General features: G+C 39.9%; 1 protein-coding gene across 1 annotated transcript in view; it reads left to right on the top strand.

Moving 5' to 3' along the window:
• Positions 1 to 18,247, top strand: part of NUP210 (nucleoporin 210) — a 126,097-nt gene that overhangs the window by 1,405 nt on the left and 106,445 nt on the right. The window contains exons 2-3 of the mRNA XM_032764187.2: positions 15,251 to 15,387; positions 17,084 to 17,215. Of these exons, the coding sequence (XP_032620078.1) occupies positions 15,251 to 15,387; positions 17,084 to 17,215 (269 nt within the window). The remainder of the gene's footprint in view (positions 1 to 15,250; positions 15,388 to 17,083; positions 17,216 to 18,247) is intronic.

The raw sequence follows: 18,247 nt of genomic DNA, 5'->3' as shown, positions 1-18,247 counted from the left end.
TGGGCCCGGCCCTGCATCCTGCCGGGGCTGAGAGGAGCGGCCGGGTCCTTGGGGAGGCTGGGCTGGGGCTGAGCGTGGTATGAAATCTCAGCTTCGTGCACTGCCCTGAGGCTGGGCCTGAACAGCCGGAGATACCAGCTCTGTGCCACGCGTGTTTGCACAGGGCCCAGGCCGCGCTGCCCAGGTGCCCCGGTACAGGTGGGAGAAGGGCTGAGAAATCCTGGTGTATTGTAGGCAAGGCCTCGCCGTGCTTACAGTATAGTAAATGGATGTGACTGGTACGGGGTTCAATAAAAATAAGTGAGTGCAATGCAGGATAGGGGGAGGAAGAACTAAGAAAGGGGGTTGCTTGTATGCACCCTTCGATGGCACCATTGACGTTTTCATATGTAAAAGCTACATCAGATATGCTCGCAAAGCAACCAGTAGTGACTTTTTTCTCCTGATTTGAAAGTATTCAGTAGCTTTTGGCTGTGAATGATACATTTTTTTTAAGGCATGCATTAATTATATTCATATTTTAACTTGGCACTTTGTCACTTAATAGTGAGAATCCAATATAGGCATTGGCTAGCTCATCCAAGGATAGCACATATGCTACATATTTTGGGAACACCAGCGATTCTCCCATCCTGTCAACACTGAGCACTCACCTGCTTTTGGGAAAATCCATAAGGTTCTGATTGTATGTAGTTTGAAAAACAAACCTCATAGTTTTCTACCATCTGCATGAAAAATTCCACACCACCCATCACCAGATCCACAGAGGAAGTTAGGAGTTTAAATAGCTTTGTGGATCTAGATGTTGAATTCTGGGCAAGAAAAAAAGCCAAGAAAGTATTTGTGGATCTAGCTGGATGAGGAATTTTTAGGTACAGAGGAATACATATGCACATCCTGCATGTGAGGTGGCTTTGTACCTATCACCAACTCATATGTGGGCATGGTAGTAAGGGTGGAGGCGAAAACTTAGACGTCTGTCCAAATACTGAGTCAGATTCACCCCGATGTTTCTTCATTAGGGATTATGCCAGAAACAAACCATGAGATGTAACACTAACCCGTTTCTCAATCCCTCCATCAAAAAATGTAAAAATTAGACAATACCTCACTGTCATGGCTGATTTAGACAATATGCTGAGTATATAGCCTCAGGAGAGACTGGATCAAAGAGGAACACTGGGTCAAGTTGTTCTAAAAGGTAAAAGATGCCCTGTGTGAATAATTGTACTGGCCTCTGGTCAAGACACCAGAGTAAGGATAGAGGATATAATCGAACACTGCATGGGTGTCCTTCTTGCTGACTCCAGCCCAGTCACATTTCTACATTGGGAAGCCTGCTTGTTCACACAAAGCAACAGAGAAGTTAGCTAATAGGTTGGACATGTTGAACTCAGTGGGACTGCTTGCTGATAAAGGAACACATACATGCAAGTGCTTGCAGATTCTGAGCCATAGTGTTTCATAATGATGCTAATATTGTCATGTTAAACAATATTTAAGTAAGACATCTCTCATTTGCAGTAGCAGTGAATGTGAGATGTACAGCTAAAGAAATGCTGATATTCCAAGTCTGTTCATGATTACATCTGTACTTGTGCCACTTGCACGTTTGTAGCAGATTTTTGTTGTTAAATTTGTGGTTGAAAACCATTAAAACTCATCCCAGTAGAATATAGTTTCCTTTGTATCAATGCATTTAAGCTGTCACTCTGACTTTTATGTACTTATATATTTGCCTTGATATTAAATATTTGAGAGGCTGGTCATAAACCTTTGATATGACTACTTACAAGTTTGAGTCCCACTCCTCCCCTAGTCAGGAAGAACAGTAATCAGAGTTGCATCAAAAGTTTATTTTAATCCTAAACTGCATGTGTAGAAAAGAAAGAGGAAGCAAGTTATTAGGTACAACCATTTTTAAATTTAAACAACAGTTTGCTGTTTGCTATGGAGCTGTTTAGTGATTGCAAATGTATTCTACAGATATGTTCTTACCATATTTTTTTACAGGTGGCTGGAGTCTGTGCAGAATCATTTTACCAGTCAGTTTGGCTCATAAAAAGAAAAAAAATCACAAATTAGGGATGTAAAATATTAAACGGTTAACCAGTAAGCATTAGTTTTACTGTTAACCCACCCTAACCACTAACACCCAGCCATGCCAACCGGAGCAGCCCCAGACCCTCTCTGTTTAATCAGTTAACCAGTTAAATGATATAATTTTAATTATTTAAATGGTTAACTTTTAAAACAATATTTACATCCCTGTCACAGATGTATCACAATGGTACTGGGTTTGCATAGGCAATATATCTTCATTATTCCTAGTAAATATGTGAAAAATAGTAGCGAACATTCTCTCTCTCTCTCATATTGATTAGTTTATAGGAAAAAATAATGATCAACTTCCTCTGCGCCAGTCATCCATTCAGAATGTTAGTTTCTCTGTTCTGCATGATTAAAAGTTTGCAGTGGTAGTTAACAGTAATTAAGAAATGTGTGAATCAGATATTGATCACAGTGGAATTGTACCCTTAGGGAGTATGGCCTAGTGTTTAGGAGACTGCACTAGGTAAAACCTGGGTTCTGTTCCCAGCTCTCCCACTGGCATTCTGGATGATCTTGGGCATGTCATGTCACCACTCTGTGCCTCAGTTTCCCCAGCTGGAAAGAGGTTTAATGATGCTAATCTCTTTTTGTACGGCACTTTGAGATCTACTAATGAAAAGCACTATATAAGAGCTAGGTTTTATTATTATTTGAAGGAGAATGATGCCAGATCTGGCATCAATTTAGACGTACTAAGGTGTGCCCTCATTTTCAGCCGTTGTGATATAAATCTATCTTACCTTCTCTCTTGCAGAGCAACAGGCAGGATGTGGGTACCAGTCTATGTATATCCATAAATCTTTTGGAGGAAGTAGCAGCTCTCTGTGAGGGGCTGAATATAAGTGATCAAGATGATTTAGCAAAACTGAAAATGTTTAGTTAATTGCATTGATTAATCCTTCTTTCCTGTCTCACAACCACCTACCAAAAAGCCAGTCTTTAACTAGAATGCACTAGGAGGAGACCTAACATGAGGGCAGATTGTTGCACGTCTGCTTATTACCAGGTTCTCCTCTGATGCGTCTGGTTCTGCCCATTGTGCGAGACAGAAAACTGAACTGGATGGACCTGGGTTCTGGTCCAGTCTGACAATTCTTGTGTTTAACTCCCCCTTTGCTTCTGCCCAAACCTTTCCATAAATATGCTGGTTGGAATTGCATATGCAAGAAAAAACAAAGGATCAGAATTACAAGATACAGGCAGATGTGTCTGAAGGGAGGATTGAGATTATGTAATGTGGAACAGTGCTACCAGATGTCAGAGGTAGCATAGTATAAATATTTAGTGCATTGCATCATTTTTGTCATTTCTACTCTGCAAAGATACAAAAAGCAGATAAGGGTGGCATTTGAATTTCTCCTCTTTCTAGAAGAGAAGAAACTTGCATAGACTAGGAATGCATTCTAGATTATCAAATAGGTTATGGGAAATGCTTCTCTTCTGTGATGGTGAGGAGGTGTGAGAAGTCTTGTGTAGTTACTTTTTTCTTGGGTTTGTAAAGTTCCCTGGGTTTTCTCTTGACTTTCCTTCTGACATGTGAGTTCTGGATGGGGATTCCTCCAGAGCTTGTTGTTGTTCTAGGAAACAGAACATGGGAGAGACGACATAATGCATTCTGCTTCCCTCTGCTCATAATGATTGCCAGCTCTACATCTGTAGCACTTCCTGTCCAGGGAGTGGGGGGACTGATTTAAGTCTCAAGTTCTGGTACTTCTGTGGTAGAATAAATACCATTAGATTAAAGCATCTACCTGTTTCTTTTCTTATTCATTCTTTTCCCAACTTCTCCATTCTCTTCTCTCAGCTCTCACCTCCAACGTCTTGCCATTGGCCTGTGACCCGGTCAAGAATTCTGCTTCAGATTTTGGGAGATTTTTTTCTTAGTTTCTGAGGAGTCTGCTTCTTTTATCTGATGGTAAACATTCAATCTGTTATAAACATCTGCATGATTTTTTTTCTTGTGTAATTTTACATTGTTGTTTGATGATAGAAATTGAAAAAGGTCCAGTGATACACTAATAAACTGCAGAAGTTTTACAGTGTACTGTGAATGAAGACCTGTTTATATACTGATCTTTAAAAAAGGGACCAAGCAGGGAATGAATTCTTTCTAGGATGAACCGTAACCCAGTGGGTCTCAGACTGAGGTCCATGCTAATGATCTGTTTGGGAGTGTGGTCTGGTAACATGTTGATAACTGTCCTTGCTTCTGGCTGCTAAATTTGATTAAAAGCCTGTCAAAGTATTTTATATCATTGGTTATGTTACCTGTCTATGTAAACAATTGCTGTGGTTGCCCCAGCAATGTAATGTGAATGGAAGGGGAGATGCCACATGAGAAAATCTCTCAAACATATTTTAGTCCATGCTATGAAAATGTTTGAGTACCGCTGAAATAGGCTACTTCTTTCATGGTTCTCTTTGATCCCGGATCTGCTGACTTTTATGCACATGTATAACTTTCTTTACATGCGCAGTTCCGCTGAGTTGAAGTTAAACACGCATATCTTTGTTTTTAGGATTTGGTCCTTAGTTTGCAAAACAAAAGTTTGTCTTACATATGTCAGGAATTTCAAAGAAATGTTTGTTATAAGTAATAATTTAAGGGATATTTAACATGAGATTGAATATTGAGTAACTGAGGATGGTGAGAGTTCTGACACTTCTGATCAGTTGGCCTCTGCCCCTGTATGTCACTTTCTAGCTGGCGGATTACTCTGCTGAAGAGTTACTCTGGTTGGAGTATAGAATTTATAACCTTTTACTTTTGTTTACATCTTTGAAGATCTTGGTAGGATAACTGAGGTACCTAACGCTACATTTTCTAGTTTGACTACATTAATGTAGTTTAATAATTTATCCTACTTTTCTATTCTTTTAACATAAGGTATTTTGATACATAGAAGTGATTAACCATAATTGCAAAATGAGTTGTCTAGATGTTAATACACACACTTACTGTACTAAGTAAATTCTCCTTTGCATGTAATTATACAGAATTTCAGAACAGAGTCAATATGTACAAAATTATCTTTAATCTTAGCCTGAAAGGATACCTCTGTCAAATGAGATACACGCCAAACTTTGACCTCTGATACATGGTTTGATAGTTTGTAGCAGCTCTCTGAGAAGACATCACTGTTACATGCAAAATCCACCTACTAAACAGTTGCGTAACTCCGCTGTATGGCTGTAGATGATGCTTTCTGTATGAAAAATTCAAGATAGAATGTTAGATTAAAACCAATTCTTTGAAACACGCTCCCTTGAGGGTATAAATGTTGGCCATTCGGTGCAGGGATCCTAAATTGCAGATCTAAGTGGATTTATTGGTTAATTGTTCAAAGTTAAATGTAGTTTTTCATATCAACTCTATGAAAATTGGTCTTTTGATGATGTCTTATCACAAACAGTGGTTCTCTTTTTTGAAGAATACCTTATCAGTGCTTCTAGTATGGTATTCCCAAGCATGGGGTGGGATCTGAGTGACTACAGTAAATATTTTTCCAGGGTATCTGGCTGGTGAGTCTTGCCCACATGCTCAGGGTTTAGCTGATTGCCATATTTGGAGTCGGAAAGGAATTTTTCCCGAGAGCAGATTGGCAGAGGCCCTGGGTTTTTTTTGCCTTCCTCTGTAGCAGGGGGCACGAGTCACTTGCTGGAGGGTTCTCTGCACCTTGAAGTCTTTAAACCACGATTTGAGGACTGCAGTGGCTCAGACATAGGATAGGGGTTTATTACAGGAGTAAATGGGTGAGGTTCTGTGGCCTGTGTTGTGCAGAAAGTCGGACTAGACAATCATAATTGTCCCTTCTGACCTTAAGGTCTATGAAATTCAAAGTCCAAATATTCATGATATGGCTTTTTTAAATTGTAGGTTCTTTTTATTTGTCATCTGTCTTTTAAGCATTTGGGTTAATCTTTTCAAGCTTTTCTCTGAAACCAGAAATGCTAGAAACTTACCATTGATATGCATTTTTTTAAAGATGAAAGCTCAGATTCTCATGTAATTAAATGACTGCTAGAGCTGGGGTTTCAAGAAAAGCACAAAATATTAAGAGTCCCATAAGAAAATTATGAGAGATGACAAAACTACAAGTGTAGCTTTAAATATACTTCTGACTTTTTGGGATTCCAGTGCTTTCTTGTGGTGTAACTGTTGCTGTAGCAGCAAAGCATAATTTTTGTAAATGAAGTTTTGATCTAGATTTGTGATGGGTCTAGGTATAAACATCATATACGTTATTGGTAACCTTTTGCAAAACACAGTACCTACAGAGAAATGAAGATAAAACTTAATTTAAAAAATGTTCCAAATTGATGGTTACTTCCTAATCATACCAGGGGGAAGGGAAGCATTGTGAAGCAGTGGTTTTAAAATAGCAGCACTTGCTGGCTGAACTCTGTACCACACAATTGCAAAACCTCCTTACATTGTAAATTATTGTGTGGAATTTATATTTATGTCCACATGTGGCATATAAATATGCTTACATTCTTGGAACACACTCATTTCCGCTTCTGTTTTGTAGAAATGGCATGCATGACAACAAAGTCCTCTACAAAGTTGACTGGTAATGCAGTATTGCTCTCTTAAGACTTAAGACAGAGGACGGGTCTGATCCAGTGCCCACTAGAGATGGTGGAAAGTTTCTGTTGACTTCAGTGGGAGTCAAATTGGGTCCTAAAGACTTAGAAGAAGATTGTTTTAATAATGTTGAAATAATAACACAGGATTGAAAACTTATCCAGACACCTCCTATGTAGAAATAGACTAAAATTGTTAGCTGATGACCAATACAAAAGATGGGCTACATCCTGATGAGAGCCCAGTTACTGGAGTTCTACCTAGGTACTGTCACTGGACTCTGCTTAGGGTTCATTCTTTCACTCCCACTGGCAAGTGGGCATTTGATAAACTTGAAGGCTCTCTGCCCTTTACCATGATTCCAAATAGTTGCAGTAAAATTGACCAGAGTCTTGTTCATACTCTCAGAAAAGAAGACTAGGAGAATTATTATTACTATTATTCCCTAAATAGAAAGCTTAAATGACTTCAGCAGGTGTTGAAGGCACTCTGCACCTTTCAGGTTCTTGCCCTTTTTTGTGTCAGGGTCCATCATTTGTTCTTGAAGCACGTTCATATCTCTGCTGCTGTAGAAATAAGTCTTTTACAATTTTTGTCCATGATAAGAAAAAGAAATGTAGAATGAACATATGATACCTTTAAAAATTGTAAATTAAATACAATGGATGGGTCACTAGAGCATTAAATTAAAGGAATGAGCAGGGCTGGGCCAAATTAATTATACCTCCTGTTTTGCTTTGTGCTGTTCAGTGCACATCTGACAAGATAAACATGCTCATTACATGGTTAACTTGGCCATGCTTGTATGTACAGTGCAGCCTACCTTCTCTTCAATCACTAGTGAGAAGGGTAAGAAATAATAGCGTATCAAGTGCCAGTCCCAAGGCAGGAATCCAGGTGTCCTGGTTCCAATTCCGCAGTCAGTCACTAACTCCCTAAGCTAAACTGCCTTCCAGCAAAGTCACTGAATCTGTTATCCCAATTTAAAAATGTGGGCGGTGATAATTTATACTTTTCATTTGCATGGTGCTTTTACATCCCTACTTCTCAAATCACGTCACAAAAATGGATAGAAACCATTATCCCCATTTTATAGTTCACCTTACTGAGTATAGAACATGAAAGCAATTTGCATGAGAGTCTCCATGGTCTAGTAGATAAGATACGGGTCTACCACCGCAGGGCAGTGCTCTCTTCCAAAAACAGTTTTACGTATTTTCTTCAAGCTTTGCAGAAACCTTTGCTTTTTGAGTAATCTGGCAATTTTCAGGGCAAGCTGATTTTCCAGGCCAAAATTATAGGAAACAAAGAGAGCGCTTTCTACTGTAGTTGGTTGCACGCTTTACTATGGAGAGTTTATTTCAGGGGTTGACAACCTTTGGCACATGTCCCATCAGGGTAATCCACAGGCTGTCCGTGAGACGTTTTGTTTACGTTGACCGTCCGCAGGCACGGCCCCCCGCAGCTTCCAGTGGCTGTGCTTCACTGTTCCCGGCCAATGGGAGCTGCGGGAAGTGGTGGACCACAGGGATGTGCTGGCCACTTCTTCCTGAAGCTCCCATTGGCTGGGAACAGCGAACCACGGCCACTGGGAGCTGCAGGGGCCATGCCTGCGGGTGGTCAGCATAAACAAAATGTCTCACAGACGGCCTGCAGATTACCCTGATGGGCCGTGTGCCAAAGGTTGCTGACCCCTGGTTTTTTGCTTCCCCACATAAGGTGTGTATGCCCTTTTAAAGGTGTAGCGAGGATGTAACTCATTCACCACCTTACATGGGCCTGGTTGTACTCTGTGAAAAGAATGGATAGTTGTCTGTGGCAGTAAGATGTCCCATGATTCTTTATTATAGGATTGCTATAGGGAACATACGTTTACTAATGTGTCTAGAGCAATAAAATCCTGGATTCAGTGCTGCTGTTGCAGTAATTACCCTGCAAAGTTTGTTTTCTTGTTCCTTATTGCAGGGTGTTCCCGGTTTTGGTATTATACATTTATCTCACTGTTTGTACTGAGACCACCCAGCACATATGCATAGGTTTAAAATAATATATTTTAAAAAAGCATTAAACACAAAAACAGTCCAGTCAGAACAGCCAGGGATTACTATTTGCTTCTGTATTTTAGAGGTCTTCCAATTTCACCCCTCATCTTCTTTTTTTCTCCCATCCCAGAAGGTTGTGCCTGGAACAGCCCTACCTTTGTTCTCCATTGGGAACCTTGCAAGGGCCACTGACTGTCCTTCTCCTTGCTTTGTTCATCAGGACACTCTGGTTACTTGTATCTTTCCTTCCTTTTTCCTCCCCCACTGCCCCTTCAATCACTATGCCCACCTTCCTTTCAAGACCTTTGCAGGGTGAAAGCTATAAATTCTCTTCTGGATTGGAAGGGTTAATTTTTCCCACCTCTTGGCAAACCTGTTTACTTGAAGTGAAGGTTTGAATGTGAAGGAGCCTTCTTCTGAATCAGTGATTTTTTTTTCTGGGGGAGGGGGAATGAGGAAAGAGGGAATCACCACAATGGCTGGCATTGCAGCAAGCTGAACAGCCATGCAATGTTCTCAGACTTGGGTGCTCCCAAGTTACAGTAGCATGAGTTCTCTCCAGGGATGCAGCCATACCTTGACTCTCCTTTTGATGATTTATACAGTCAAACTGTCATAAACAGACGGTTAAGGGTTAATGTCTCTTTTACCTGTAAAGGGTTAAGTAGCTCAGTGAACCTGGCTGACACCTGACCAGAGGACCAATAGGGGGACAAGATACTTTCAAATCTTGTTGTGTGAGGAAAATCTTAGTTTTGCTTTTGTTTGGGTTTGTTGTTAGCTCTTGGGGTAAGAACAGACGTACACTCAGACTTTCCAATCTTTCTGAATCAGTCTTTATGTTTCAATAGTTAATGTAATATGCAGGCAAGGTGGATTATCTTATTTGTTCTTATTGTTATATGTGTTCTTTTTGATGGAGGATATTTACCTCTGTTCTGTTAATTTGAATCTAAGGCTGGGGGGGGGGTGGTCCCTCTAGTCTATTTGAATCTGATAGTACCCTGTAAGCATTTTGCATTCTGCTTTTTACAGTGATATTTTTACCTTTTCTTTCTTTTAATTAAGCTTTCTTTTAGAACTGATTGATTTTTCCTTGTTTTAGAATCCAGGGATTGAGTCTAAACTCACCAGGATTTTGGTGGGGGAAGGAGGGATGGTTAATTCCTCCTTTTTTAAGATCCAAGGATTTGGATCTGTGTAGCTGCTCAGCGAACCCAGGGAGGGTGAGAGTCCTGTGGGTGAAAAGGAGGGGGATGGTTAATTTCTCCTTGTTTTAAGACCCAAGGGGTTTGGGTTCCCCAAGGAAGGTTTTGGGGGAACAGAAGTGTGCCAGACACAGACTTCTGGCTGGTGGCAGCGTACCAAATTTAAGCTAGTGATTAAGCTTAAAAGTGATCATGCAGGTCCCCACTTCTTGAACCCTAAAGTTCAAAGTGGGGGAAAAAACCTTGACACCAACCTTAATCTGTTTTGATTGCATTCTAATATTTGGATTATCTAGTGATTTTAAAAAATATATTAACTAGAGTAGATGGCTAACATGCCTGTAGCCTTTCTGTCTGTACTCACTTTAGCTTGTTTCATGAACTTTTCAGCAGTTATAATAAAATACTTTTTGGCCACCTGTACATGGCAGTTACTTCTGTTATCTTTCCCTTTTTTTAAATTCCAGCCAGTATTTCCAATTTGGTTGGATCAAAAACTGTTTCTTTGTGGAGAATTAACAAATTTCCTTCACCGTGAATAGGTTGCTATTCATAACTGCTTGGGAATGGGCTTATCTCTTTTAGAATTTGTAAAGTTGCCTGGGAAATCTATGAGAACAACAGCTGCAGCAGAGGAATGCCACTTTTTCAGAACAGCAAAGTGATGGTTATTGTAAAGCTTTTCTGAACACCAGGGAAGGTTCAGTAGTATCTAGACAAAGTTAGGCTAACAGCAGCAGGAAGGGGGGAAGTTTTGAGAAGAATCTCTGGGTGTCTGGCTGTGCGAGAACCTGACTATTCATATCTTTAACAAACCTAACATCCCTGTATTCTGCCTCCATTAAATATAGATTTAATGACAAACTGGGATCCTGTTCTAATGCACAACCATCCCATACACTTCATTTATACATTTATGTAATAGCTACATACACAAACCTCAAAACCCTAATTATACATTTCAGTTTTAGGTCAAGATGAGGAGAAAAGGTCCAAAATATCAGTTCACTGAACTTACAGGGAAGCAATATATCAAATAATTGCCTGCATTTAGGAGATGCATGATGTTAATTTTGCTAATCCCAATCCCAAATGTCTAGGAGGATGATTTTAATTCAACAGCTAAAATTCTGTAACAAAATCCATTATGCTTTGAGGAATGTACATCTTGTTTGGTTATATTCTACCTAGTAAAGATAGAGGCAAAACAATCCACGAAATTAAATCACATTTTAGTTAGAGCAGTGTCCTGTAATACTCAGTGAAGGCCAAATCATGTGGGACTTACTGAGATTAAAACCCCATGGTAGGTTTTGCCTCAGAAAAAAATGAACGATAAAGATCTTTTGGATTTAACAATATGATTTAATTTCAAGTTGCATTCTAGGTTTAGTGTTCAAAAGCAGTCACTGGTGGCTTAACTCCATTCCCATTGCTGTCCATAGGTGGGCCAACCCATAGCCCTTCTGAAAACCCCACTCTGAGCAAAAGCTTCACAGCTGGCTACTCTCACTGTGTCAATCTATTACATTTGCCTGTAAAACATAGGATGGGATGGAAATCTGTTTAATGCTCTTTTTCTCAGTACAATGAGAATTGGCCTAAGAGAGGATAGAGTAGAGTAAAAAGGAGAGAGAATTGTCCTTCCCTGTACGTTTAAATACTCATGCAAATAGAGAAATTCTGTTCCATCGTGAGGAGGACAAGGCTATGCTTCAGCTTGAACATCTTACGATTCCCTGGGAATCTATTTGGAACCATAATTTGCTGATACAGATAAAACTGCTTCTGTGTTATTTTGGCTGCTGTGTAGTCAGTTTGGTATATAAACAGTAAATTATGTCCTGAGAATCACTGAATATAGCACCAAACATATTGTTCAGTCAAGTCTTATCAAACTGTTGAAAGGCTTTACATGCCATTTGATGGTACTGTTTCCATCTGGCTACATGTCTATAAATGTTTCTAAGTCAAGTCCTGAAACATTAGATGAGCTGATAATTATTTATTTTCAGAGAGACTTATTTTTTTTTGATAATTAGGTATTCTGTGGTACTTAAACTGTGCAATCTGAACTTATCTGTAAATTGATGCACTCGTATTCATCAAATTAATGCTAAAATGATGGAGAAAGAAGTATGTTTGCCAACACTTGAAAATGGATTATTAACAGCATTAAATATGGTAGATATATTCACCCATGATACCCACTTATTTTGCTCTTCTGCCATGGCAGAGAGTTGTATATTATTCCTGTAATTTTGCAGTATTTGCTTAGGGACAAATTTAGGGCCCAATCCCGTCCCATTGACACTAATGCGAGTTTTGTTACTGACAGCAATGGGGACAAGATTGGGTCTGTAAAGCCTGAAACTTAAAAAATTGAACATAATGGAGTAGAAAGTACTGAAGTCAATGGGAGTGCTGTGCAGTCACCTGAAAGTAGAATTTGGCCCAAAATGTAGGAGTAAAACAAATGTTGGGACATAAATTACATATTTCTTTTGTTTTGCCCTCTCTCTTTGCTATTCTGCTTCTTCCCACCAGCACCACCCAAGCATTACTTTTACTGCTAGACGCTATTAGCAGTTTTAGTATGTAATTCAAGAAGTCCTACCAGGTACATGTTGGTAGAATGTAGTGTTGAAATATTAGTAGCTCTTCTAGTATCTAATTACCGACATGCTGTCCCAGGAATTAAAAACACGCCAGTAGTTAGGCTGTAGAATAAATTGTGGAGGTATGTGTTGCTTTCTGAAATAGTGAATTGTTTACTGTCTATATCACAAGACTAAAATTAGCTCTGTGGAGGGAAGAGCGTAACAGAATAGAAGACACTACTGTACCAACATTTATTCAGTTAATGTCTTATTCATCCAACCTATAATTATTACACCTTATTTATGGGCAAATATAGATGGGATTCTTATTAGTGAATACTAAAGTATAATAAAAACATCTCTATTAGGACTTGACTTTCACAGTTTTAAGTACATAAGCTTAATTGTTTTCTGTTTATTTTCAGACTAAGACAATTTATCAGTTCTTAAACTGCCCATAAATAACTGCTGATAGCTGTTCGTTGTGGTTTTGTGCATGTGTGTGTGATTTGTTCTTTTGTTTTTTGAATAGGCTAAATCCTGATACTTGTTTCAGAAATATCAGTGACAGTTGCACCCCATTCTTGAAACCTAGTCCTTACTTGGGAAAAACATCTGTTGGAGGCATATTCATTAATACATTGACTTCAGTGGTGGTCATTTTGCCTGAGGAAAGCAGGGTTTGGCCAACAGATATGCAAAACCCTGTAAATCCCCACAAATCTGTATTTTCATGTGCAGTTCATATAATTGCAAACCAAGTACTTGTATACTTCACAGATCCAGTACTTTACTCATACCTTTAGATTATAAGCTGCTTAAAGTCTTTTTGTCATGTGTTTGTTCAGTGTCTGCTGTGGTGGAAATCTGATCCATACCTAAGGTTCTGAGGTGCAGTTCAATACAAACTGTGTACAATGGTTACATGTCCATTTCTACAGTTACACATGTTGTGTAGTTTTGAAAACGTATTTGTAAACCTTATTGGTCCTGAAACTGATTTGTTGTTACATATTTCATTTGAGAAGCCCAAATGTAAGAATTGCAATCTCTTGAACTTCTTTTGATCCTGCTTGGAGTTGATGGTGTTTAGTACATTATAAGGCTGGGTTCAATATTAAGATGGTGATTTTTGTTGTTTAATGTTGCAATGGGATGAATAATCATTTATTCTACTTAATAGAACAAAGGTGGTTGTGTGTTCTCCTTGACTGGGTAGCTAGCCGAAAGAAAACTGCAAGTACTGCAAAATGCAATATGGTGGTAATGTGTTTATAATAGGTGTTAATTAATTACAGAGAAAGGGGCTATTTTCTTGATTTGGTTAATATCAAACATGTGCAAGCCTCAGCTTTGGAGAGAGTTGATGAAAATCAAAACATTTCTGTTTCAGGTGATTTCCCATAGATCATTGCTTTGTGAAACTTTTCTAAAAATTGCCATTATTTGGAAATAATTCCAAAAATAAGGTCAGTTCCTCAGCTGGTGATAAATCAGTGTAGCTTTGCTGTTTCCACCAGGTCTGGCTCTCATCCATAGTTTTCATTATTGTTTTTTATTTTTTAAGAAAACTCAGTAGCCAATCAACTGCGCTTTCATCATCACCATGGATCATCACCGCCTTAGAGAAATCCAGAATGGTTCTAGCTGTGACTCCACCCCCAACTCCGCTTCCATTCAGGCCCTTACAACATTTAAGAAATTAAAAATGTGGGCCCCAGGCCTGCAGTGAATTCAGTGTGGACCCAGGGGCTTGCTGATGCAGAACTCACTACAGGATTGGGGTCTTGCTTTTTAAAGAAACACAATTTTGAGCAAAAATGGGATTAGTCAAATAATTTATAATGGTTCAAATGGCTGTGTAGATTTAAATAGCACCAAATAGTATTACACAAGCTTCTAAATCTAAACTGTATTGCATACATTAACTAGACATTATATCACATTTGAATTTCTTAATTAGAAAAATGTTACTCATCACTTTTACTATTAATGGGCTCTGCCATAGCAAATCTATGGATAATTGTAACATTTTGTAATTGGGAAAAAAACTGAGTTATCATCCATACCTTTGCCATGGAAGATGCCAATTATGATTGCAAGTGATGAATAGCATGTATCTTATGATTGGTTTCAGAGTGTAGCCATGTTAGTCTATATCAGCAAAAAGAACAAGGAATACTTGTGGCACCTTAGAGACTAACAAATTTATTTGGGCATAAGCTTTTGTGGGCTAAAACCTACTTCATCACATCACTGTAATTGATAGACTTAATCTTAGGTTGCACTTCATGTTCACATTTTATCTTACTGTCTCTGCTTCTAAGTTGTTAAAGCACAAGAGGAGGGATTTTTTGGCTTAGTAAATGCATAGGATTTTTTTTTTTTTTTTAAAGCAAAATCACTAGCATAAGCTGGCGTTCTTATGCTGCAGTAAGGGGTATATGTGTAGGCTTAGGGCCTATTTTTTCCTAGAAGTGCTGACCAGCCTCAACCCCGGTTGAAATCCCTGATAGATGTGGGCACTCTGCATGTGGAAAAGTCAGTCCCATAGCTTGTAATATGAAGACAGAGATTTTACATATGGTAATGGTGGTGGTGGTTTAGATAAAAAGGTTACTGTCGCTTTTAAATAAGAGTCTCTGCATTTTCCATGATAGCTGGCTAACACTGCAGTAACTTTCAGTGATATTCTTGTAGGTCTTCCACAAGGCCAGAAGTTGCTAGCATAGAACCTGCAGATCAAGATGAACGTCAATGTTCACAAAAGGCTGTTGTCCAGGCACGTTCATCGCAGCCAACACGTCTGACAAGTATAATTTTTGCTGAAGATATATGTAAGTTTTCAACTTTTTTTTGTTTGGGTTAAAAAAAATTGTACAATACTGCAGGTTTATAAGCCTATGACATCTTTAAAGGATATACACATATACATTTATATGTAACAAACATCCATTCATATGTGCATTTTATTTATAAGCTTATAGGTAGAAAAGACCACATGAACCCTGTTCTGCAGAGGTCTCAAGTCAACGTGGGTAAGGCATCTGAAACCTTCAAGGGTGGATGTAGGTGTATCTGAAACTCTCACAAATCTGGGGATTCCTAAAAGTGAATGTTTCAATTTGAATTTTACATAATTCAGTTTCAGATATTTGGGATTTGGAAAATTTGAGTTTACTTTCATGCTTTACTTCAATGCAGGGTACCGTCTACTTTTAGAAAGAAAGATATGCAAAGTAGATGAGTTAATAGACATTTATTTGTAACATAATCATTGTATAATAAATTGGTTACGTTATATTGCACTTTTCATCCCAAAGGAATCTAGGGTGTTTTGTGAATGATACGTGTAGGGGGCCTTTACCCACTTCTGTCAATGAATTGTGTCCAGGGAGCTGCTATTCTGAACCAGCAACACTATACAAACATTTTCTGGAGGGGAAGTAAAGCAAATTTTCTTCACTGACAATATGGTGGGCATTGTAAATCCTGTACCAGGGGTGGGCAAACTACCGACCGTGGGCCACATCTGGCCTGCAGGACTGTCCTGCCTGGCCCAGGAGGCTAGCCCTTGGCCCCTCCCCTGCTGTCCTCCCTCCCTTGCAGCCTCAGCTTGCTTGCTCTTCTGTGGGAGTAATGCTCTGTGTGGCGGGACTGTGAGCTCCTGGGGCAGCGAGCTCCTGGAGCAGTGCAGCTGCAGAGCCCAGCCTGATCCAGTCTCTGGGCTGCGGCGTGGTGGCAGTGGCAGCATGGCCTGGCTCCAGCTGGGTGGCGTGACTGTAGTGCCGCCAGCCACCGGTGCTCCAGGCAGTGTGGTAAGGGAGCATGGGGGGTTGGTTAGAGGGCAGGGGAGTTAGGGGTGCTGGTCAGAGGGCAGGGGTGTCAATAGGGGTCGGGGGGGAATAGGGGGTTGAATGGGGTCAGGCGTCCCGGAGTAGGGCAGTCAGGAAGAAGGAGGTGTTGGATGGAGTGGCAGAGGTTCCGGAGGCAATCGGAACAGGGAAAAGGGGTGGTTGGATGGAATCCCGGGGGTGGGGGGAACGTCAGGAATGAGAGGAAGGGTTGGATGGGGTGGGGGGGGTACAAAGGCAGTCAGGAGACAGGGAGCTGGGGTGTGTGGATGAAGCAGGGGTCCCAGAGACGCTGTCAGGGATCAGGGGGCGTTGGATGGGGCAGGAGTCCTGCGAGGGCAGATAGGAGGTGGGGGCCAGCCCAAGACCCCCTCCCCTAACCAGCCCTCCATACAATTTACGAAACCCAGTGTGGCCCTCTGGCCAAAAAGTTTTCCTGTCGCTGTCCTAGAGAAACACTTTTATTTTGAGCTTAAAAGGGAGGAACTACTTCTCTTGTTTTCAGGACCTAGTTTATTTTTCAATAGCATTCAGGACCTGGTTTCCATCCCCTGAATGGTAAAGCTTTGTTCTGCCCCTAGTTTAGATCTGCCAGCTGGTTAAGATGTATTTGCTTAATCATTTTGGTGGTGATCATGCTCAGTGCTACCGACTTAATGTTTTCTATTGTTTCTTTAAGTGACTGGTCAAGTGCTTCGTTGTGATGCTATAGTTGACATAATTCACGGCATCCAAATTGTGTCCACGACAAGAGAACTTTATCTTGAAGATTCACCGCTGAAGCTGAAAATTCAGGCTTTGGATTCTGAAGGTCAGAGGCTTACTATTAAGATGTGAAAGTTTTAGTGAAGGGGTGTGTGTGTGTGTGTGTGTGTGTGTGTGGTGTACTCTGCTCACACTTTACCTAGGACAGGACTGGATGTTGGAGCCCAACCCAGACAATGCATAGGAGAATTGTCCTGTTGGCACACAGATACTAACCTATTGTAATATTTGTGGTTAAGTATAAGAGTGCTGACAAAGAAATCCCAAACTTCCAAATGTGCCAATTGAACACTGTTTCATATCTGACAATTCCTCTGTAATTTTTTGTGGGTTGCCCAGGAATCAACTTCAGTATTAATGGCATTTTCAAATATCAGAATCCCAAATAAACATATTTACACATAAAAGCTCTAACTTCAGGAAAAGGGGGCGAGAGAAACAAAAAGCAGGAGGTAATAATATTTGCACTGCTGAAATGTCACATCAGTATTTGGCTGGTCTGGTCAGGGCTGCAAGGAAGATTGAAGCAGTAGTGATACACGTCTGTGAACTGCCCTGTAGATTCTATAGGGTTTTGCTAAGCTGAGGCAAGGAGGATGCATTTTTAAGGCAAACCTGTAAAAAGACATTTTATTTAAGGTCAAACAAGTTTAATATGTCTTTTGTTCACACTTCTGTCCCTGTTCCAGCCACCAACTGCTGGGATTCATATCCCTCAAACTAATATAATCTAGATTTTTTTTATAGTTGTTTCCATCATCACAGTATCTGACCCACTGGAGTCAGTAAGAGTCTTTTCAGTGACTTCAGTGGAAGATGGATTGAGTCCACCGTATCTAAGAGGAAGAGGAAACGTCTGCTTGCTGTAGCATATGTAATAATCTGAGTGCCTTCAGGAGCTTCAGACCTTGCTTCAGCAGCTAAATTCTACAGACAAAACAAAAGGTTTTGAAAATACTTAATGAATAAAAGAGGCCAGATGATTTAAACAGCAGTAGAAGCTTGGTGTTATAGTTTGGATACTAGAGGCTTAAACCACATATGTCTACTTATAAATCATAAAAGCCAGGCTCTATAC

The sequence above is a fragment of the Chelonoidis abingdonii genome, chromosome 17 (assembly GCF_003597395.2).
Source record: "Chelonoidis abingdonii isolate Lonesome George chromosome 17, CheloAbing_2.0, whole genome shotgun sequence".
Taxonomy (NCBI): Eukaryota; Metazoa; Chordata; order Testudines; family Testudinidae; genus Chelonoidis; species Chelonoidis abingdonii.
This window is presented reverse-complemented; position numbering and strand designations above follow the sequence as displayed.